This window comes from Pristiophorus japonicus, chromosome X, assembly GCF_044704955.1.
Source record: "Pristiophorus japonicus isolate sPriJap1 chromosome X, sPriJap1.hap1, whole genome shotgun sequence".
Taxonomy (NCBI): domain Eukaryota; kingdom Metazoa; phylum Chordata; class Chondrichthyes; family Pristiophoridae; genus Pristiophorus; species Pristiophorus japonicus.
The window spans coordinates 24,775,483-24,799,093 of record NC_092010.1 but is presented as its reverse complement, the minus strand read 5'-3'; the positions used below and the strand labels follow the sequence as shown (position 1 = coordinate 24,799,093).

Here is a 23,611-nt window from a genome sequence, read left to right as displayed (position 1 = left end):
GCAGAGTAGGCTCGGGGGCCCAAATGGCCTACTCCTGTTCCTATTTCTTATGTTCTTATGTTCTTATGTAAATGCATCGATGCTAGTCGCCTCAATTACTCCCTGTGGCAGCGAGTTCCACATTCTAACCATTCTTTGGATAAAGAAGTTTCTCCGGAATTCCCAATTGGGTTTATTATTGACTGTCTGTCATACAGAAAGGATCTCGAGATGTTGGTGATGTAACCAAGGGGAGCTCGCACTCAAACCTCGGGGTACAGTAGCATAGTGGTTATGTTACTGGACTAGTAATCCGACTAATGATTTGGAGACATGAATTTAAATCCCACCACGGCAGTTGGGGAATTTAAATTCAATAAAATATTCTGGCATAAAAAGCTAGTCGCGGTAATGGTGACCATGAACACAACCGGATTTTCATAAAAACCCATCTGGTTCACGAATATCCTTTATGGAAGAAAATTTGTCGTCCTTACCCGGTCTGGCCTAAATGTGACAGCAGACCACACAGCAATGTGGTTGACTCTGAAATGCCACTATTCAAGAAGGCGGCTCACCACCACCTTCTTGAGGGAAATTAGGGATGGCCAATAAATGCCAGCCTTGCCGACAATGCCCACATGTATGAATTTCAAAAAAACAGCACACCCAGCAAGAATCAGCCTCTTCAGGAGAGGAGGGGTGAAAACCAGAGAAACTAAAAAACAAAATACACTGAATGGCACAATAAATATTACGAGATACTGAACATTTCCAATTTTTTTTTATTATTTCCGAGAATTGTACATTAAATAAGTAAACGGTTTGACAAACATTCAAGAAAGAAATGAGACTTCTTAACAAAACGTACAAAGCAACCACACTCAAATATAGATTTATATACAACCACATCATTTTTTTTTATTTAACAAGGAGCACTTTGATTATCTGAGCTATATTATTATTTGATAGCTGTATTTGGATCTGGGTGCATCATCACTAGATGTCAAAACGTTCAGGTGAAAGGTCATGACTAGTGATCGACCAGTGCAAACACACAATCAGTATGTGCGTCATTATCTATCCCTCTGCTGCCTTGGTTTTGTAAGCCAGTGAATTTAGTTCAGGCCCCTCACTGTGGGAGGTGAGGTGAGATTGGAAAAGGCAATCCAGTCAATGGGCCAATCAATGATCATATATGTTTGGAGGTACATGGGTACTTTGATGAAATGTGCTGAGATTTCTTTAGCCCCTCCCTCGCCTCTCACCAATATTGTCTTGTGAATTGGTTATCAAGCGTGCTAGAAGTTAGTTCCTCATAGAGTGATCACCAATCCGAAGCACACCAGAACTAGGATTCAGGAGACACAGCACCATAATACGCTGGCGGCCATTTTTAAAAGACCAGGCCATTGAAAAAGTGAGAGAATCTGGGGAGTGGGAGGAGGAGGGATGGGAGGGGTGTTCTGGTGGTATTTAAGTCTCGGATTTGGCACACTTGGCAAGTCTCCAGGACAGATGACCAAGGAGCAGTGACGGTGGATGGGCGTGTGTACGGAGATGCCCATAGAACCGACCACTTCACCGAACTCAAGTTACCATGGATACAGAGTGCAAGGGTCTAATGAAGAAATCAGGTCAAAACTAGAAACTGGTCGTCACGAGACACAATAAGGTGTAATGAACACCAACAATTAGGGAAAGAATAGCTGTATTTAAACACATTAGATGCAAAGTGTACAAAAAAAGTAAAAGGAGTATTGGAAGCAGGTGAAGTAAGGCACAAAAATATAGGGCGGAACAGTTACAGACATTTGCTGTTAACCAATTGTGACATATTTTGTCAAGGGTATGCAATAACGGAGACCCAGTATGGAAATTCTATTTTTATGTAAGGTAATTTTTTTTTACACTTTACATCACCAATGTGACCTGCAGGACAAATGTTTTTCTATATTGACAGATGCAATACATAATCAGAGGAGAAACTACTGTCCTATTGAGTTTAGCATCAAACCCATTACATGCAAAGTTATTCCTAGGCGTTTCTGGTGGTTTATAAAGTGTAGCGCAATTTATACTTGGGGGTGGGGGGTTTTGTTAAGGCGGGGGAGGATTATTCCTTTAGATGAGGCATGAGGGGAATAATTTATGGCCAGTGATTTACTGTCAATGTAAACGAGTTTGTGACATCAGGAGCACAAAACTCTTATCTCCTCCTTTTGGCTTGTAACCATGAGTTACATGCTTTGATACCGTTCTGAGGGTTGGCTTCTAATTTAAGCACCTTTCTTTCGTCTCACTCTGTGGAGGTCAAGATTCATCGTGCTATCTCCAACTCCAACTCACTTTTACCCAGGACCTCAACGCTTACCTCAACACCTTACCTCTCTCAATCTTCCCTTCCTCTTACAATCTACAGGCTTTAAAAATCCAAGATTGGCCTCAATTAACCACTACTTCCCGATTCACCTCAGCTTCTCCCCAACTCCGTTCGGCCGTGCTGCTGGCCTGCACAATGAGGGGGTGACCCTTCGCCGGTGCTTCTCCAGTTGTTTTGTCTAAATTGGCACTCTTGGAACATCTATTCCCATTGGCTACTGTAATCACCCTGACTCAAAGGGACAGGTGCAGCAATGAATCTATAATTACACTTCAACAGAGCTGGGGGGGGGGTCGAAGGTCAGAGGGCAGCTGCAACTCCCTGGGCCCTCACAATTCCCACAAGCAGGTCTGGCATAGGCCTTCTCCCTGGGCTCCTGTATTCATCCATTTTCCAGGAGTGGACTAAGTAGCTGCTACACGGTGTGCTTTCTCCCATGTAATGGATGAGTACATAGCTCCGTGGATGAACCGTCTAAATAGAAAAGTCTTCAAAATGAACTCTTGATACAAAAAGACCCACCCACATCACCTAGGTCACAATCTGAGGTACTTCCCTCTCAGAGTACTTAATCTAAGAGGATCCACCTGCTCTTTTAGACAGTTTTCAAATTATTTGAAGAATCAGGGAAGCATTAAAGGGTACAGTCACTGATTATATACTGGCAGGGAGCTGTACTCAAAGGGAGCGTGGACTGGAGATAGGGCTAAAAACATAGCCCCGATTCTCTGACCGCACTCCCACCTGGCAGTGCGGGATTCGCAAATTTGACCTTAAATGCGAAAAATGATAAAAGGCACTACACCTTTCATAATTAATAGGCACGCATAAGATAAGGAAAGCTCACCAGCTAATCAGTCACAATTAATCGGTTAGGATCTGTAACTGTCAGCGCCAAGGCAGTAACAAGTGTAGCAAAGGCCGTCATGAGCAGCTATTCAAGAAGTGAGCCTTTGGTGCAGTGGTCGTGCTCCTGCTGCTGGGCCAGAAAGTGTAGGGTTCAAACCCCACTCCAGACTGTCCCAGCGAGTGGAGTTGGAGCGCTGGCTCGGAATTCTGGGTTGACATCCAGTGGGATACTCGCGTTTGTTAGGTGTGGGTGGTCGTGCCCGCCCCCCATTATATCGCTTGTGGCAGCCCATAAAACACCCCCACCATTTAGGACAGACCCTATCAGCAGCTATAGAGATGGTTACGGTTATGGAAGGAACATCAATGTGGCCAGGCAGACTGTGAATCCTTCCAATGTTTTACACTGTTCCCCAACAGGAACAGCAAGCAGACACTAAAAAATGAAGCAGCTTCCTGTATTCTGATAACTAACCAGTATCCAGGTGCAAAAATTGCTTCCGATTAAAACAATTTTGCTGATGAATTCTACAAATGTCTTTTAATGATTGATTGACAAATGTCCCATGAGGTGAGGATAGAGGGTGGTGAGAAACTGGAGCAGGGTATTTGAGCGTGGTGATACTAGTAACCACATTTTTCTAGGTACCCACCAGAATTTGGAGGCAGAACCGTCACTCGGTTGGACAGCATGAAACCGTGTCAAATGATTTGAAATATGACGTGCTCCGACTCTGATAATGCAACAAAAAGAAAAAAATGTTACTCCTGCAATCAGTTTTTAAAAAACGGCTGGCCGTTCAGCATGTGCTCAGCTGTGGCTCAGTGGGTAGCATCCTTGCCTCTGAGTCACACGGTTGTGGATTCACAGTCCCACCCCAGGATCTCCAGTGCAGTGCTGAGGGTAGTGCTGCACTGTTGGAGGTGCTGTCTTTCGGATGAGACGTTAAACCGAGGCCCCGTCTGCTCCCTCAGGTAGACGTAAAAGATCCCACGGCACTATTTTGAAGAAGAACAGGAGAGATCTACCCGGTGTCCTGGGCCAATATTTATCCCTCAATCAACATAAGAAAAACAGTTTGTTGTTTGTGGGAGCTTGCTGTGCGCAGATAAGACGCCCCCCTCCCCACCCTGACCAGCAGACATTGATGTTGATTTCATGTTCAGATGCTTTGTTCTTTCTCCCAACAGGTCATTCTTTGACAGACAAGCCATTCATAAAAATGACAAAAAGGTGGTGAGGGTGGGGGTGTTCTTTGATTTAGATTTAAGGCATTGCAAAATATCAATCATCTCCACAGTGTGCATTGCCTGTGCAAGTAGGGGGTGGGGAGGAGCGGATTGATCAGGTAATGAGTCACCCGTTTTTCCATTACACTAGCTCAGAACCCGAAGAAAGGTTCTGATGAAAGGTCACAGCCCATAAAGGTTAACTCAGGTGCTGCTGGACCTGCTGTGTGTTTCCAGCGTTTTCTGCTTTTATTATTTTTTGCAAAAGCAGATCCAGTCTTTATGGTGGGTTTGGAATTGGGGGCCGAATCACTGCCCAGAACTGTGGCCCTTCACAAAACGTTAGCGAGAGCCCTTGAGTCGAGTCAGAAGTATTCATTCAGCCATGTCCCTGTGGAGCAACACCTGTAACACTAAACAGCGGTGCACTTCCTCTGCTAAATGACTATAACTGTCTGAACATCGAAGCAGGACTCGGAGGACCTTGAACTAGTTACAGCACCCAGAAATCCGCCTCCCTGCACCTCTATTCTAGAGATAGACCTCTGTCTTCAGAATCTGCAGCCCCGGAAGTCAGTCCAAAGATTCAATTTTCCCTTGTATCTAAAACCAGACCAGGGCCAGGACAGGGAAAGTGGGTGTCGAGGGATGGGGATATCATGGCATGAGCGCTGTTGATTGAAAACTTTTAATAATAAATGCCTGCACATCATGAGTCGCAGATGTCAATGAAACAAAAACGGCTGTTGGTATAAACATAGATCTTTGGCATCCGTTTTCTTTTTTAGAAATGTCCCATTCAAAACCTGGACTGCCCAGTCCAAAACGAGACAGGTGGCAACCTCAGGTTGGCACAAGCCTGAGGGCCCAACCACCCGTCTTTGCCAGGGAACGATGCATGGTGTGGGTAGAGCTAAAGGCAAGACAAAAGAACATGGTTTACTTCTACAGTACTGTACAAAAGGGTGGTAACTTTGAGACGCAGATTAACGGGCAAGTGAAAAGGAGTGTTTCTACTGTCCAGTTTGGTATGGTCACGCTGATTGGTCCGCATTCGCAAATTGAGAAACACTGCGCACCAATCAGAAACAAGGACGACTTCAGTCTCTCTGATAATGCACACCTTGCAACTGATGCACAGGCATAATTTAACACTGTACAGTACCATACACTAAACTGTAATGAAGTCACTTCAGGTTACTTACAGTAATTGTTGCTGCACAAGACAGACTTTCCTTAAAAATTCAGTAGACAGTAATTCAGTGTCTCTACTCACGATACAGACCCATCTCGACAGGACCAGCAAGGTCAACTGGTTAAAATGATGCGAGGGGGCTCTCTGAGCTCAGAGGTGCCAACTGTGGTACCTCTGTACAGCTGGCTCCCATACAGTGTCCAGGAGCAGGAAGCCCCTCCCCCAGCCCCCAACCAATGCTGATGCAGTGCGGCCAATTCTAGCAATTCGACTGCCCTTCAAACTGAGATGAGCTATCTCAGTACAGGCCGGGATTCAACCTGGGATCGTCTGGGTCTTTATGAGATTAAAGGGGTGAAATTCGACTTGGGCGGAAGCGTTAATCGGGCGTGTCATACGGGACACCTGTTATACGCTCCGTTTGATAGTCAATTCTCTTGAAGGCGACGGAACTGATTATCAGACGGGGAGTACAAGGGGAGACCAATTTGATACATAGAATCATTGAAATTTACAGCACAGGAGACCATTTGGTCCATCGTGTCCGTGCCGGCCGGTCTGATGCTGCCCGTTTCGCGCCACCCACGCCGAATTTCTACCCCTAAGGTCTCCACATCTGGGCCCACTGGGGCACCCTTTAAAACTCTTTGAGCAGCTGCGGAACAGTTTGTGCTGCGGGGGACACAGCATCTCCCGCAGCCTGGGCCTCCCAACCGGCAACCGTGTGGCTGTGAAGCAGAGCCTTTCGAAGCTAGAAGGTGGACCGCCCAAAAACATCCTGAAATGGCGACGATTCCCCTTTAACGCTTGTTCCCCGAAATAATCGGCCAGGACATTTTTTGGCCAGTGGAGAGTTTGAAGTGGGGAAATCAGGGTATTAAAAAACGATTGCATTTCCACGGACATGACATTCTCAGCATAAGGAGGAGTAGGGAGGGAGGGGGGAGGGGGGGGAAGAGCACCCAAATTGAATTCTGAAGCATAACAATTGCTTTGCAGAAAAACTGACTAATTAAAAGCGAAAAGTCTGGTCCTGTTCGTTGGTCTGTTTCATGAATAAGTCTCCAAAACATCTTCAATGTGCCAAGGCATTCAAGTGCACAGATTAATTCAGAAAAATCAAACAAAACGCTGTGTCTCCCTAACAGGAGCCGTATTTGTATGTTTCTGATTACCACAGTGGAGCCTCTTTGAGTTTGATGCCCAGTTCAGACTGGATTGATTCTGTTTAAAGGAGCCCCAAATAAATGTTTTCAGGCTGCATTTGTACTCCACCAAGGCACAGTCAGTGGGAGGAAAGGGCTATCCACCTTACAGTTTACCTGGCAAGAAGCGGGTTTCAAATACAGCCCATTCAAAGGAATTTGAGAGCATGGATGGAGGTTTGGGGTCAATGCAATTTGTTGACACGTTCTTGACTTGAAGTCACTGCCCACAGTTCCTGGTTCGCTTTGTGATGTACTAGGGACTAGGAACTAAGGCTGGATGGATGGAAGCTTGGTGTCATTTGCCCATTTTCTGCATGGTTATTAATCCCTTCATTGCACTGAAGAAAAAGTATCAAATGAAAAGCGACACGACCAATGCCGCAACCATGAAACAGAAAGAGAAAATGCTGGACATTGCAACGGGTCTTAACGGAGAATGAGGGGATTTGGGGGAGAATGCTGATCCAGGGTCTCACCTGAAACCTTAACATGTGCCTTTCCTTTTACCCGCTGTGTATTTCCAGCATTTTCTGTTTTTAATCACGCTTGAGACAGCATTTGTCTCAATTGAGACCCACAGTGCATCCCAAAACACACATCACTTCGCGGAAAACATTCATTGTCCCGGAACGCGGACCTCGATTAAAGCAATCTCTTCTGTGGAGTGGCCATTACTTTTCAGTTTTAATTTCTGATAAAAATGACTTTCCTCTTAAAAAGAGGTTAACGGATCAGGATTCATTTGAAATGTTACAGATCTCGGCACACGAGTGTCTGTCAGTGCTCTGCCCAACACCTGGGTTGGTCCCATAGCTTCCTGTCTGTAGGTGCTTGCGACTTCCTGTGATCTGGCTGCACAACGGGCCTGGTACTGTCACCTAGGAGATGCCAACGTCACTGATGAAGTACTGAGAGTTGCCAGTTTGCTTGCTGCCGTGTTTTATGCGGTGAGGGCTGTCAGCCGGGCCTCTGTGAGTGGCCATTTTGTGTTTATATTGTCCCGAAGGGCTTCGACACAAACCGTTCAGGGTGCTGGTGCGTGCGATTCACCCGATTACACTGTGGGGCGGGAGTGGGTGCAAACACTGAAAGGACTGCGCGCGGGAGAGACTGCACATTGCTGGCCAGTGTGGGCAGGCCGAGAACGTGTTCTGTGCCAATAGGCCCAAAGCTAGAATCATTTGGTGGCCCACTGCACCCGGCATCAGCAGCCATTTCGGTTTGGCATCGATTGTGCCATCGTGTTTATATTACAGGGCTGCCAACAGGGCTGGAGTCGGCTCCAGTGGCAAAGCTGTAATATAAGGATTAGGGGGAGTTGAGGGGAACGTTTTTTTCACCCAGAGGGTGGAGGGACTCTGGAACTCACTGTCTGAAAGGCTGGTAGAGGCAGAAACCCTCACCACATTTAAAAAGTACTTGGATGTGCACCTGAAGTGCCTCGAGCTGGAAAGTGGGATTCGGCTGGATAGCTCTTTGTCGGCCGGCACGGACACGATGGGCCAACAGGGCCTCCTTCCGTGCTGTAAATTACGACTCTATGATTCTATAAAATGCAAAATTTATGCCAAATATTCTCCAGCAGTGATACAGTGAACAGGCATCTGAATTCAGAAATCTAGATCAGGACCTGGAATGAGTTGGTGGCAGCAGTTTTACAGCATTAAGCCCAAAAAGACTTGAACAAAGATTAATATCAATCACCTTTCCTAACATTTAGGTGTATCTACCAATTCTAATGATTTAAATGGTCCTTTAAGAGCAATTCTTTGCTTGACAACTCAGCTCAGTTATTTAAATCTGATGACATGCTCAGTAAATCCCTTTGTTTTTCTTTGGTGAAGTGCAGCTACTAACTCTAATAATGGATTCCATTATTTCAGTTAGCTCAATTGCAAAGCATAAGTAAGTACTTCACAGTACTAACAGAGGGTTCAGGCGCCACAATAGCAGACAATTAATAAATGTGGTCTGTTGCTCTATTATTGTTGCATTGTCTGGTTATAATCTTTGAGGCGTAGCCTGCATGCAGTAGTTGGCTGTGGTTTCCTGCCCACGACTCCTCACCGGATGCATTCCTGATCGGAGTAGGTCCTAAATAGAGGTGGGAAGCGTGAGAGAGAGAGAGAAAGGGAAAATAGAAATAGAGATAGGGAGAGGAAAGGATGAGAGAGAGAGAATCATTGAGGAAAGGTTGAGTAGGTTGGGCCTCTACTCATTGGAATTCAGAAGAATGAGAGGTGATCTTATCGAAACATATAAGATTATGAGGGGGCTTGACAAGGTGGATGCAGAGAGGATGTTTCCACTGATGGGGGAGACTAGAACTATGGGGCATGATCTTAGAATAAGGGGCCGCCCATTTAAAACTGAGATGAGGAGGAATTTCTTTTCTCAGAGGGTTGTAAATCTGTGGAATTCGCTGCATCAGAGAGCTGTGGAAGCTGGGACATTGAATAAATTTAAGACAGAGATCGACAGTTTCTTAACCGATAAGGGAATAAGGGGTTATGGGGAGCGGGCGGGGAAGTGGACCTGAGTCCATGATCGGATCAGTCATGATCGTATTAAATGTCGGAGCAGGCTCGAGGGGCCGTATGTATGGCTTACTCCTGCTCATATTTCTTATGTTCTTCTGTAGGTGTTCCACAAGGTAGCCCAGGTGATTATACTTATGGCGGGCAGATTCAAATGACAGAAATGTCGGACTCAAACAAATGACGACAAGGATATCAAGTATGGGTCTTAAAAGAAGTTCACCATCACTTTGTTTTAATTTATAAGGGATCATTTTGCAAGCCCCTACTCCAGTGTGAAGCCTCCCTTTAGTGTTAAAGCACTATCTGTGACCTCTGCTCCACTGAGTGAAGCTTCACACTGGAACCTCTCCTCACAAAATGACTCCATGGTCTGTGATTACTTGAGTTATGATGGGATGAGGATGTATTGGCTGCCAAAATGATAGCCCATCCATCCGTTGGCCTATCCCATGTTCAGGAAGTCAGTGTACAAACATTCAGTTGTGGCTACTCATTCAAATCTTAGAGCAGTTTACATGCAATGTTTCCTGTAAGCTGCGCTTTGTCCTGTGTGGCCTGTTTCTTTCAATGCGCAGTCCCTTTAAATCTCAGCGCAAGTGCGGTATTTACACTGTAAAAGCCCGTGAGCAGCCGGCATGGGATCTTTCCCATTACGGCCGCTCAGCTTAGAGGGAACATTGTTTACGGGGTAGGTTCACTGATCTCACTGTCCTAGCAGATAGCTGTGCCCAAAGGCAGCACGGGTTGGAGCTCACTGTTGTTGTCCTATCACTCACCCGCACTCCCTTCAAGCAAACTTCCCTGCTCGGGGAGCCGGATAGATTAATTTATCCTTTGATATAACTGGATTAGAAGGTTATGGTGCTCGGTGGAGATGAAGAGGAGAGGGAGGAGGCTCGTGCAGAGCATAAAGATCGCATGGCTCCGGTTGGGGTGGAGTGTAGAATGTTTCGGTGCAAGGGGTGTCACAGTTGTGTGAGGCGGACTGGTTGGGCCGGGTGCTCTTTGCCTTTCCGCCATTGTTCATAGGTTTATATGTAACCTTCAGGGCTGCTGACCGAGGGCCGTGCGACTCTTTGTCCGCCGACGCGGACACGATGGGCCAAAATGGCCTCCTTCTGCGCTGTAAATTTCTATGTTTCTATAAACACCGGCAGGGACCTGTTGGGCCAAATGGCCTGTTTCCGCGCTGTAAAATTCGATGTCAGTCACCTCATTGCTGTTTGTGGAAGCTTGCTGTGCTCAAATTGGCTGGCGCATTATATCTGCATTACAATAGCAACTACACTTCAAAAAGTAATTCATTTGGCTGCAAATTGTTTGGGAAAGTCCTGGGGATGTGAACAGCACCATATCAATGCAAGGCCACCACACCTCGCTTGACAGAGCGAGGTCTTGGTCCAGTGGCAAGGGTTAACCAGGACGACTGGAGACCAGCTCTGCTGCACGGACCTAGTGCGCACACATATCGCAGTGTGGGCTGGGCCCGTGCTGCCCCTGGGCCCTCGGCTCTTATGGGCCCCGTACCCTCATTTGCCGCACCTCCGCCACGAACTCTCGCCGCTCCTCCGCCACAAACATTCGCCGCACCTCCGCCACAATCTCTCGCCGCTCCTCAGAATAACCAGACCGCGGACTAATCAACAGTGGATCCATCAACTCAGAACATCTTTCAGCCAACCCGCTTTCATTCAAATACCCTCTGACTGAGCGCTAAGTGAGCAGTTAGGACATGCTGTTCTATAGGTTACGATCGGCAGTCGTAACTGAGCTGAATCAGGTGGAAAATGACCCTTCACAAAAGTCACATTGGACCTGGAACCCAAATTGCAAAAGATTACTTCATCAGGCTTCTGAGCCAAGGCATCACCACGGCAAAGTATTAGAAGCATTAGAAGGAGGAGTGTGGGAGGGGGGGAGGCGGTGTGGCTTATTACTTACATAAGCAACGAGTACAAATGACACCAAGTCTGCCAACCATTCAATAGCAAGCACGTTCATGATGCATGATCATGAGATCTCGGAAACATTGCAACACAAAGCGTCAGTTTTGGGTTCAGATTTAAATTTGGAGGCTCTCACTGTCTCAAAGTTCATTTTCAGTGCCGATGGTCGTTGCTGTAATCAGAAACATACGTGGAATCTTTTGGGGGTGGGTTCGGGTTGGATTTTTAGGCCGCATTATTAAAGTATATAAAAATAAATAAGGTTCATGAGTAGCCGTCACTGTCAATCCAGCGGGTCATCCATTCCTTCTGATATTGTGTCTTTTTTTCATCCATGTGTAGCTGTCGCTCCTCTTTTCCTATCCGCACGGCGTGGTATTGTGGGATGGTGTCATTGTAACGGGAACGCTTAAAGAATCCACACTGCAAAGGAGAGAAAGAAAAGGCCATTTATTTTTGCTTTCGAAAATGTGATGCGAAACAAATCACAGCCGTGGCACCAGGCCAAGGGCATCCTTCGTTTTTCTCAAGCAGTGCGTGACATCGGTGGCTTCAGAGCTGTGGCTCTCCCCTCCCCCACCGCCCCCTTACCCATTTCCTCCCTTAATTGCCGTAAAGTGCTGCCTCTTTCTCGGGTGCAATTCCACAGGCAGCGTCCAAGACTGCACCAAAAAGGCCATTCTCCATGTGCGAGCCCAAATATGGGGTGCCAGTCTGCTATTCGACTACAAGCAGCGTCACAGCAGAACCTAATCCTGTCCTCACCTGGACAATTTCCAGCTGATTTCTTTTGGCCCCTCTCCCTCCTCCCTGTCTCAGGGACAGTTGTAGTGCTCTATCATTGATCTCCACGGAGATCAACGATGTCAGCACGGATCAGCGGGAGGGGGCAGGTGGCTGAAACTGGGGTTCACCTTGCCCCAACCGTTCCGTGACCACATAATGGGGGGGGGGGCATTCGCTGACTTCTGGCCCACTCCATTTTCTGGGCTTTTGAAAATAGGCCAAGGTGCCTCTTTGTTTTTTGTGGCTTTGCGACACGCAACATCCCAGATAAATCACAAACGGACACGCCGATCACATCAGGCTACAAATCAGGCCCGGCAGTTCTTCTTGTGAGCAGCATCCTTGCTGGAAAATATGGTATGGGTATCGATTGAGGCACAGGAGACCATTGCCTAGGGACTGAGCGCATTGTCCATTCTACACCAGTTACTGCCACAATCAGAATGCATGACAAATAGGAACTGGCGCTGACACTGGGACCAATCAGGTCGTCTAAAGGGCAAAGCCCCACTTGGCACTGAGCTTGCATTATCCCTCAGCGGCCTAAGCTGACACCAGTCACAAATTCTCATTCTTCCCAAGAGACCTTGAATAGAACCCCAGTGTCTACGGTTCAGAGCAATGGCTGGGAATGAATCCTCAGCATAGCAAGGCCTAATGGATACTCAGAAACAGACAGAATCAGAGAGACTGTCAGGACGATGATTGCATCTCGTGCTCGGCTTAGAAATTCGACCGTGCCCATTTTTGGGGTGGGGGACGCAGGGTATGATCACTGCAGCCCAAATGGTAAGGCCTGAGGTGTCCCCGATATTCGGCCTCGGGCCTCAATACCAGGAAGTCGGCGAACTGCGGTGAGGTGCCGGCGATGCATAATTGATGATGGGCCACTGCGACGCTCGCACCGTCCCTCAGGTAACTCCATTGGTGAGTACAATCGGGGCGGGGTGTAAAACGAGTGTTGCACCCGGTCCCGATAGTTACCCGATCGACGGGTGAAGCTACAATTGCCTCCCAAGTGTCCGCAGTCTTGTCCACCATGGGGGCCATTAGTCAAGCCCAGTCCTGTCTGCACCCGATCTCCAGGCCCACATTTGCTAACAGGTGTCACTGGCTAGTGATCAAGAATGTGATTATTTCACACCCACCCACCACCAGCCTTCTGTACCTCCCACAATTTCTGCCCTAACTCAGCTCAGACTAGGGATCAAACTTGAGAACTACTGGTCTATTAGCTTGCTATTACACCAGGCATTGCTTTTAGCTACAAGGTCAATGGGGAGCTAAAACTTACTGCCTAAAAGTTGGTTCCATTATAGACACCAATAAAAAATACATCTTTCACCTCCACTGTTCCCCTCCTCTGTATGGCTGCTCAACTTCATCAACTAGGAGGACAGTTATGTGTCAGCTGTGGCTCAGTGGGTAGCCGCTCGCCTCTGAGTCAGATGGTTATGGGTTCAAGTCCCACTCCAGGGACTTGAGCCCATAATCGTGAAGTACTGAGGGAGTGCTGCACTGTCGGAGGTGTTGTCTTTCAGATAAAACATTAAACAGCCCTTTCTCGGGTGCAATTCCATAGGCAACGTCCAAGATCCCATGGCACTCTTTTGAAGAGAAGGGACGTTATTCCCGGTGTCCTGGCCAATAATTATCCCTCAACCAACATCACTAAAAACAGATGATCTGGTCATTATCATATTGCTGCTGTGCGCAAATTGGCTGCCGTGTTTCCTACGTTACAACAGTGACTGCAGTTAAGCGCTTTGGGACGTCCTGATATATAATCTATCTTTCTTTCTATCACAGACTCCTACCCCACCCCTGAATTATTGATGCAAATGCTGCTGCTAGTTAAGCTTGTCTGAGGTTGGGCAGATAATGCCATTCTTCCGCACAACCCCTTTTGATATCGTAATGGAGGATGCTCCACGTCCTGTTCACTAACTCTCCGAGCTGAAGGAAGTTGCACAGAGACGAAGGGTCTTGTGAGTAGAGCCAGCCTGTTCAAAGATGGTATTCAAAAGTAACCTCCTCCCTTCCCACTATCCAGGGCCCCAAACACTCCTTCCAGGTGAAACAGCGATTTACTTGTACTTCATGCAATTCAGTATACTGTATTCGCTGCTCACGATGTGGTCTCCTCTACATTGGCGAGACCGAGAGTAGATTGGGTGACCGCTTTGCGGAGCACCTCCATTCAGTCCGTAAGTATGACCCCCGAGCTTCCAGTTGTCTGTCACTTTAATTCCCTGCTCCATTCTCACTCTGACCTCTCCATCCTCGGCCTCCTGCACTGTTCCAACGAAGCTCAACGCAAGCTCGAGGAACAGCACCTCATCTTTCGTTTGGGCACTTTACAGCCTTCTGGTCTCAACATCAAGTTCAACAATTTCAGAGCATAACCGTTGCCAATCTTTGGCTCCCTCCCCCCGCCCCGCCCCCCTCAGAGCCTGTTTTTTTTCTCTCCTTGTCTCTAATGGCAGTTGGTCATTATCCCACCATTCACTCCCTATCTCGACGAATGTTTTTCTAACTCCTGGCATTACCATTTGAATTTGGCCCATCATCCCCTTTGTCTCTCTAATTTCTCCTGCCTACCACCCTATCACAGACCTTCCCTTTTGTTCTTTCTTCCCCTCCCCCTTTCAGTGTTGGTTAAGAATCTGTTCTTTCCGAACACTCTCCAGTTCTGGCGAAGGGTCATCGACCCGAAACGTTAACTCTGCTTCCTCTCCACAGATGCTGCCTGACCTGCTGAGTATTTCCAGCATTTTCTGTTTTTATTCCAGATTCCAGCATCCGCAGTATTTTGCTTTTCTACTAGGGAGACCCTTGGAAGAGAGCGAGGGAGGAGAAACAGAAACAGAGATAGTATTGAATGTTTCCTACGGTGGAAATGTTACTTTGTGGTGACCTTACTTCGTGCAACTTGAAACAATTCCCCGAGACCCCAGGCTAGCATCACCTCAGCTGACCCCAACTACTTTAAATAAGTAAAATACACACACAAGCATGTGGGGGGAACAAGTGGCTGATTCCTTGGGGATAAAACAACTCAAATAAAAGGTGTTCCATGCAGAGCATCTCGGGTATTCTTACCGTGTGCACACTGAAAACACATCCAAACTTCACAAGGGAAGAAAAACGTCACAGAAATCAACACAAGTGCATGCCTAACACACACTGCAAATCCATCCATTACTGCCATGTGATACACAAAGTGTGGGGTGGGTGGGGGCAGTGGTGTAAGGATTATCCCCTGAGCAAATCACGATGACTACTTTAAACATGTCAATTGATGCCATGTCACAGGGGATGAATGTGTATTCACTAACACTCACATTGGGCTAAAAGATTCAAACCGTCTTTGGCTATGACAATGAATTTACTATGAAGACAACACCCAGACTCGCCCCCCTCCCCAAAACTCATCAATATTATTGAGTCCAAAGACTTGTGGGCCTCCAGCGAGGGATCAGGAGGTTTTCAGAAGTCTACTGAGGTCTGCTGGCTCTGAGACTCAACACAATGTTGATCCAAGGAACCAGTTGGAGACTCGTTGGATTTGCACGGTGAACGTTTACACTTGATGAAGAAGTGAGCTGGGTTCTACTGGGTTTGGCCATCTCAGCCATGTCTCTCTGTTGGAACATGGGCTGGAACAGCTTGAATTGGGAACCAACTGTTTGAATGTGAGGCACATCCAGCTGTTCAGTGTGAATGACGCACTCCTCTTGTCAAGGGGAGATGTAAAATGATGTGTAGTTTAAGGGAAGGTAACTGGTTCTACGCCCCATCACGTGAACTATAGGTATGCTTAAATATTTGAGACTTATTTATAATCCTTACACACACCACCCCTTGGCATACAAGTGCTCAGTGCCCGTGCAAATACACACACTATACCCATTGGCACTACCACAGCAAGTCTTTCTCCTTGGACCAAGCACAGGCCTGTCACTACAATTACCGCTGCAGATGTCAGCATTATGCCTCGGTGGCCTGTTTCTCCTGGTCAGATGGCTGGGTTTGAAGATGGGCCCTGTGATATTCAGTTTCATACTGAGACTCTTTGTTCGTTCTCTTGAAGAAACCGCACTACAAGGAAGCAACGTTGGGCCAGTGTTATGACAGGTAAACCAAGCGGGCATGAGTGAGCCGGCATCCAAAGGGACATCAGAGGTGGTACAGGTGTCTGCAGGGTTTCAACCTCTCATTTCAGGCATGTGGCCAAGGGACAAGAAATCACAGCACACTTAGGCCCAGCTCGGTGCGATGTCAACGAGCAGGGGCATGATGGGTAGCATTTTCTGACTTCTAGAACATTTGTTAAATGTCTCCTGTTGGCATCCTTACTTCAATTTGACAGCAGATTCCCTGCATCCCATGAAAAATTTCTGAAACGGCAGGAATTCTGAACCCAGCAGGCACCCATAACCACCGTCTCAATCGTGCTGTTTGTTCTTTTCTTCATTCTGCGGCCGCTCATTTGACATTATACATTATTCATTTAACAGTACATCTCGAAAGCATCACATTCCTTCCTGTAGTTATTATTATAGATTTTAACCAATCTTTGGGGAAGATCTTATTGAAACGTATAAGATTCTGACAGGGTAGATGCAGAGAGGATGTTTCCCCTCGTGGGGGGAATATAGAACTAGGGAGCATAGTTTCAGAATAAGGGGTCGCCCATTTAAAACGGAGATAAGGAGGTATTTCTTCTCTGAGGGTTGTAAATCTGTGGAATTCTCTACCCCAGAGAGGTGTGGAGGCTGGGTCACTGAATATATTTAAGGTGGAGATAGACAGATTTTTGAGCAATAAGGGAGTAAAGGGTTATGGGGAGCGGGCGGGGAAGTGGAGCTCAGTCCAGGATCAGATCAGCCATGATCTTATTGAATAGCGGAGCAGGCTCGAGGGGCCGAATGGCCGACTCCTGCTCCTATTTCTTATATTCTTATTATTTCCTCTGTGTAGCAAAATCGTAATCCTGTTTGTAAAGAACATTTATGATGTAGTTGCACTGAGAAAATCTGCCCCCTCGTGATCAACGATAGGAATTACAATTGCATGCCAAATACATTTGAAACACAAGTCACACATTTGTATTTGATTGAACTGATTCCTATCATTCATATCTACCTGACTTCCAAAGCTAGCGAAAGGCCACAGCAGAGTAAAACCGTGACCAAGTCAGCACAGTATTCGCGGCTGAGGAGTGCAGTAGAGGTTTCACGGTAGGAATGGGGCAGCTGACACACACCAGGGTAAATTCACCAGTCTCGTGCCCCCAACTCAGGAAGGCCATGCAAGTTAAAGACAGGGCTACAATATCGTAGTCCCAAGTGCCCGCCCTACACTGCCTTCGAGCTCAGCCCACTGCTCGGAGCACAGGCCAACTTATACTTTGGTAGGCTACCAGGCTACTGTGACATTCAACTCTTCTTAGGACAAAATGGAAATATAATGAAGCTGCCCATGCCAACCTACAACAGGATTTAAATAACATCCAGGCTTGTGCTAACATATGACAGGTAACGTTCACACCACATAAGTGCCAGATAATGACCATCTCAAACAAGAGAAAGCCCAGCTATCACTCACTGACCACCACTGCTGGATCCCTCACCATCAACATGGCAGAGGTCACCATTGACCAGAAACGTAACTGGACCAGCCACAAGAGCAGGGCAAAGACTGGGTACTCTATGATGAGTGGCTCAGCTCCTGACCTCCCCTCACAGCACCTCCACCACCTTCGAGGCTCAAGTCAGGAGTGTGGTGGAATACTCTCCACTTGCCTGAATGGGTACGGCTGCAACAACACTCAAGAGGCTTGATTGTGGTGCTGGTGCTCAAGAGGAGCACCATCACCACACGGACTGCAGCGGTTCAAGGGGAAGGCTCACCACCCACCTTCGCAAGGCAACTGGGGATGGGCAATAAATGCTGGGACTTGCTAACGTGGCTCACAGCCCGACAACAAATAAAAAAATAAATCTTTCCTTTCACGCAGGAAGATCACTGGAAACAGATATATCTGTTGACATTGTGAAGTTGATTTTGATGAGGTTCAAAGATGCCAAAAAGTGGATTTACATGAAAGTATTGACAGCAACTGTCACACCCCAAGTGCCACACCTTGTATAAAACACCAACAAAACATAACTCAACAATCTAGTACTAATGCCTCCGACTAAAGTCAAGCTGACCAAAAACGTCCCAAGCAGGGTTAGACCAGTCGGCACCATAACTTCCACCCACAAAGACTGAAGCTTCCAGCAAGAGAGCAGCAGACATCACTTTCTGTTCAGGTCCCGGCTGCAGGTGCAACATAGGCCAAAGGTAGCATCAGACCAGTTAAATCCATCATAGAATGATAGAAATTTACAGCACAGAAGGACACCATTTCGGCCCATCGTGTCTGTGCTGGCCAACAAAGAGCTATCCAGCCTAATCCCACTTTCCAGGTCTCGGTCCATAGCCCTGCAGGTTACGGCACTTCAAGTGCACATCCAAGTACTTTTTAAATATGGTGAGGGTTTCTGCCTCTACCACCCTTTCAGGCTGCGAGTTCCAGACCCCCACCACCCTCTGGGTGAAGAAATTTCCCCTCAAATCCCCTCTAAACCTTCTACCAATCACTTTAAATCTATGCTTCTTGGTTGTTGACCCCTCTGCCAAGGGAAATAGATCCTTCCTATCCACTCTATCTAGGCCCCTCATAATTTTATACACCTCAATAAGGTCTCCCCTCAGCCTCCTCTGTTGCAAAGAAAACAACCTCAGCATCTTTCCTCATAGCTAAAATGCTCCAGTCCAGGCAACATCCTCGTAAATCTCCTCTGTACCCTCTCTAGTGCAATCACATTATTCCTGTAATGCGGTGACCAGAACTGCACGCAGTACTCCAGCTGTTGCCTAACCAGTGTTTTATACAGTTCAAGCATAACCTTCCCGTTCTTCTATTCTATGCCTCGGCTAATAAAGGCAAGTATTCCATATGCCTTCTTAACCACCTTATCTACCTTTCCTGCTACCTTCAGGGATCTGTGGACATGCACTCCAAGGTTATGATGTTTGGAATGAAAATGGAAAATTGTGCCAGACTCAAATGGGGCATCCTTTGCTTTTACTGGAATGTTACATCAGCATCTAGGAACTAATTGCCGAAAACATTTCTGCACGTGTTTGGAACCTCCAACCTCACAGGCCAAGAAACATGGAAGAATGAGGCTTCAGGTGTGAATTGGTAAACCAAAGTCACCTCATTGAAGAGTTAACTTTTGTGTCAGATCCATGCTTACCTTCCAAAGTAGGAACACAAGCAGAGCCAGCACTAGGATTCCTGCTAGGACAGCAATCAGTATGATCAACCAGGGTGCTCCACCATAACCCGCAATTGCCTTCTCTGGGTATATTGGCAAGGTGACCTGGAGAGGTGAAGGGTTGCAATGGTAATTCTAAAACATGCTCACAGAATCAGAAATCAGTTTTTTTTCCTCAAGGCTAAATAACATTTATTTTTGTGTGTGTTCAGTCCATAAAAAGATTTTCGGAAAAACTTCAAGACGACAAGGTCACAGGCCTTAAAATCACTGCAGACTTGCCATATGTCTTCCTCCACCTGACGATGGCGCTGTTGTAGGAGTGCAAAAGCGCGAGGGGAATCAAGGGATGGGGATCGGGCGGGAAAGTGGAGTTGAGGTTGCAGATCAGTCATGATCTTATTAAATGGCGGAGCAGGGCTCGAGAGGCTGAATGGCCAAGTCCTGCTCCTATTTCTTATGTGCTTCTTTCAAAGACAATTCGGTGCCTTTTTTTGGCAAGGGCCCTTTAGACATCTTCTGGGGGCGGGGGCAATGAAGGTGTGGGTCCATCTTTCACTATGCCCAAAACAAAACAGGAAGATTGGGCAGCAGCAAGGGGTGTAATCGTGGCTTGAGTTCTAAAGACCTTTACTGATGATATAAATTCATTGAAAACTTTAATAATTACTGTCTCTGTATCATAAATCATAGAAGCAAGTGAGAAAAAGAATGACATCTATTCTTAAATCTGGACTTTTCTTGTCTGGTTTACATTTTAAACCTTTCTAGGCAGCCTGGCTTAAACTTGGATGGGTAGTGGCCCTCATGAGGCAAGAGGGATGATTCCTGATGGTGGGCATTTCTAATCCTTATCAGCCTATTGATGGTGACCCTCGTGGCGGAGACAGCCAGCAGGAAGGAAGGGGAGTCCGCAGGTTGTGTCACCATGGCCAACCATGGCTGCCCAGCCCAGTGCTATCCTCAGAAAGCATCTACACGCATGCTGTTCTAACATGGGGTCATATCGCCTTGTAGTGTAGGTATGTTGATCCAGTCTCTAGTGAGGAGCATAGCCAGTCTGGGTGGGACTGTCAGGATCATGGATCATGGAAGGCAGCTCAAAATGGCAGCAGTAGACCAATACTTGCGTGTCCTCCGTGTGCCAGAAGTTGAAATAAAACCACGCATGTGCTCGACAATACCAACACTCAGCGCTGCGTTGAAATACTGGGTGAAGCCTACAGCAAAGGTTAGATTTGCAGTTACTTCTGTACCTGATCAGCCGCTTTCATCACCTTCAGGTTTCTGATGCTTGACTTCACACTGATGTCAGCACGAATGATCAGGGAAATGGCACTGAGTGAAGCATACTCCTGTAATTTCAATAACAGAGGTGAACACTTTTCATCACTTCCCCTCCCCAGGCCATTCATTTCTAACAGGGATCACCAAGCTAGGGAGCAGAAGACAGGACCAGAAGCTGCCATGCAGCTTTGACACCAACAGAGCTATGGAACGGTTTGGATGGGTTCAAGATGCAAGAAGAAACTGTTTTAGCACAAGTCGGCAGCCTTTCAAGTACCTCAACCAAGTGACCATTCTTTCACGTCTGAGCTGAGACAAGCGAGAGTCACCAGGTTATTCCACTGTGCCAGTCGTTACTCCCAAACCCAATCGTATTGTCTCCAACATCTACACACATGCAGGACGAGGTCACTAGATAGAGATCAGGTGTGGGACGTTTGGTCAATATTTTCATTTCTTGAGCCCCACAGACATGAAGAGCATTAGCAGCACCTTCCCCACCGCGTGAGCTGAGATCAGCAACTCTGCACAGACCAGGGGTGGTACATGGGGGCCTTCAGTGCTCCCTCTACCCGAGAACTCACTTTTGGAGTGGAAGCAAGTCTTCCTCGATTTCGAGGGACTGCTTATGATCACTCTACCCCAACAAGGTGCCTTAAATCCAACCTCAAAAGAACAATGCTTACCCCAACTATGTGACATTTCAGTTTCACACACCAGTAACCCTTCTGGTCTCTCAGTGAAATTGGCAATTTATTGTCAATTAGGGACAGGAGGAGGCCATTCAGCCCCTCAAACCATTCAATCAGATCATGGCTGATCTGTATCTTAATTTCATCTAGCCGCCTTGAATCCATAACCCTTAATAATAATTGGTTCTGAATTCTGACCAGTTTTAAGCCCTGGAGTTATGGCCCCAAGGAATTCGATTGAGGATGCCCCAACCTCATTTCATTGACAACCCTCAATGCCAGCAGAGCTGGAACTTTCATTCCACCAATCTGGGCTGGAATAATCTCGAAATACAATTGCTTGTAAAGCTTACCTCCAGAAAGGTGCTGTTCCACAGTCGTGCACTTATTTTCACTGTGGTTGAAGTGTCCAGGATTTGTAGAGGGCACTGGAAGACAATGCAGTTAGCCGTCCCCTGCTCACAGTCCTGTGGACAATATATAATATGCATCACTGGTTACTCTGATTGAACAACTGCGGGGTGCTTGGGATTGAACTGATGAGTGCTGGGTTAACCCGCTGACAACAGAATATCCTGCAGGCTTCTCTTCCACTGTGTAACATTTGCAGATCTGACACACAGGAAATGGAAAGAAGTTACGACCAGGGCCGATAGAAATCTACAACTCCGATATTTGGCCTGTAACTGGTGACAGTCCTCTGCAAACATCATGAAAATTCTTGATTTGCATAAATCCAGAAGGAAATGCATGAAAAAAAGGCATTTCAGACTATTGAAATTCATCCCTCCAGTACCCTAACTCTCCCATCGAAGCCCATCCCTCCAGTACCCTAACTCTCCCATCGAAGCCCATCCCTCCAGTACCCTAACTCTCCCATCGAAGCCCATCCCTCCAGTACCCGAACTCTCCCATCGAAGCCCATCCCTCCAGTACCCTAACTCTCCCATCGAAGCCCATCCCTCCAGTACCCTAACTCTCCCATCGAAGCCCATCCCTCCAGTACCCTAACCCTCCCATCGAAGCCCATCCCTCCAGTACCCTAACTCTCCCATCGAAGCCCATCCCTCCAGTACCCTAACTCTCCCATCGAAGCCCATCCCTCCAGTACCCTAACTCTCCCATTGAAGCCCATCCCTCCAGTACCCTAACTCTCCCATCGACGCCCATCCCTCCAGTACCCTAACCCTCCCATCGAAGCCCATCCCTCCAGTACCCTAACTCTCCCATCGAAGCCCACCCCTCCAGTATCCTAAATCAATTTTGGAACTCCAGCGACTGCTGTATTATAAGGGGGCAAAATTCGGTGTTGCCCTGTTTGGGGGCGGTAACCAAGGCGAGGCGGGATGTCCTGCGCCCGGTTGCGAAGTTGGGGTTACAGCTCCCGAGATGAAGTGGAGCGCAATGTCGGAAGCTATTTCCATGGACCTGTCAACAGTCTTAGGGGGAGAAATTCGCATTGTATGTGCCTCCCGTTAGCGCCCCCAGGGGGCGCCAATGATTTCATGCCCCGGGGGAGTGGGGGGCTCTGTCGGGTACATGGGTGGAATAGTTTTGTGAGTTTTTAGTTAACCCATTGTGACCCTGAAACAAACACTTATATTACAGCAATAAAATGACCCAAATGCCAGGAGTAGCTTTATTACTGTAATATAAGCTAGAAAACAAACACATAAAATACAATTTCAGTTGAAAAGTGTTATGTATGTAAACCTCACCAAAATGTAAGACTTGCCACTAGGGGGCACACCTGTGGGAGACCTAAGGGTCACCTGTGCACCCTGGGGCAAGCAGGTATAAAAGGTGACTCACCATGCTGCTTCCCCACTCTGGAGTCTGAATAAAGAGACCAAGTTTGAGCCTACGATACAGCCCTGTGGAGTTATTCTGAACATAACAAATCGGCGATGATTAACGGATCACGAACGTTCACGTGGTAATGGCTGCCATTGGTATTCTTGAGAGATTTGTTGAGGGTGATGATTGGGAAGCCTTCATTGAGCGCCTCGACCAGTACTTTGTGGCCAATGAGCTGGACAAGGCTGAGATAGCGATCAAGCGCAGGACGATTCTCCTCACCGTATGTGGGTCTTCGATATATGGCCTCCTCAAAAATCTGCTGGCATCGGTCAAACCAACGGACAGGACTTACACAGAGTTGTGCACGCTGGTTCGGGAACAC

General features: G+C 47.1%; 1 protein-coding gene across 5 annotated transcripts in view; it reads right to left on the bottom strand.

Moving 5' to 3' along the window:
• Positions 1–762: 762 nt before the first annotated feature.
• Positions 763–23,611, bottom strand: part of LOC139240929 (integrin alpha-7-like) — a 264,675-nt gene continuing 241,826 nt past the window's right edge. For 4 of the 5 annotated variants that reach the window (XM_070869466.1, XM_070869470.1, XM_070869468.1 and 1 more), the window contains 4 exons: positions 21,783–21,896; positions 20,707–20,805; positions 19,430–19,555; positions 763–11,753 (listed from right to left, as the gene is read on the bottom strand). In XM_070869466.1, the coding sequence (XP_070725567.1) occupies positions 11,595–11,753; positions 19,430–19,555; positions 20,707–20,805; positions 21,783–21,896 (498 nt within the window). In that variant the 3' untranslated portion in view covers positions 763–11,594. Of the gene's footprint in view, positions 11,754–16,089; positions 16,218–19,429; positions 19,556–20,706; positions 20,806–21,782; positions 21,897–23,611 lie in introns of all 5 variants that reach the window. The other variant, XM_070869467.1, reaches the window with a different exon arrangement.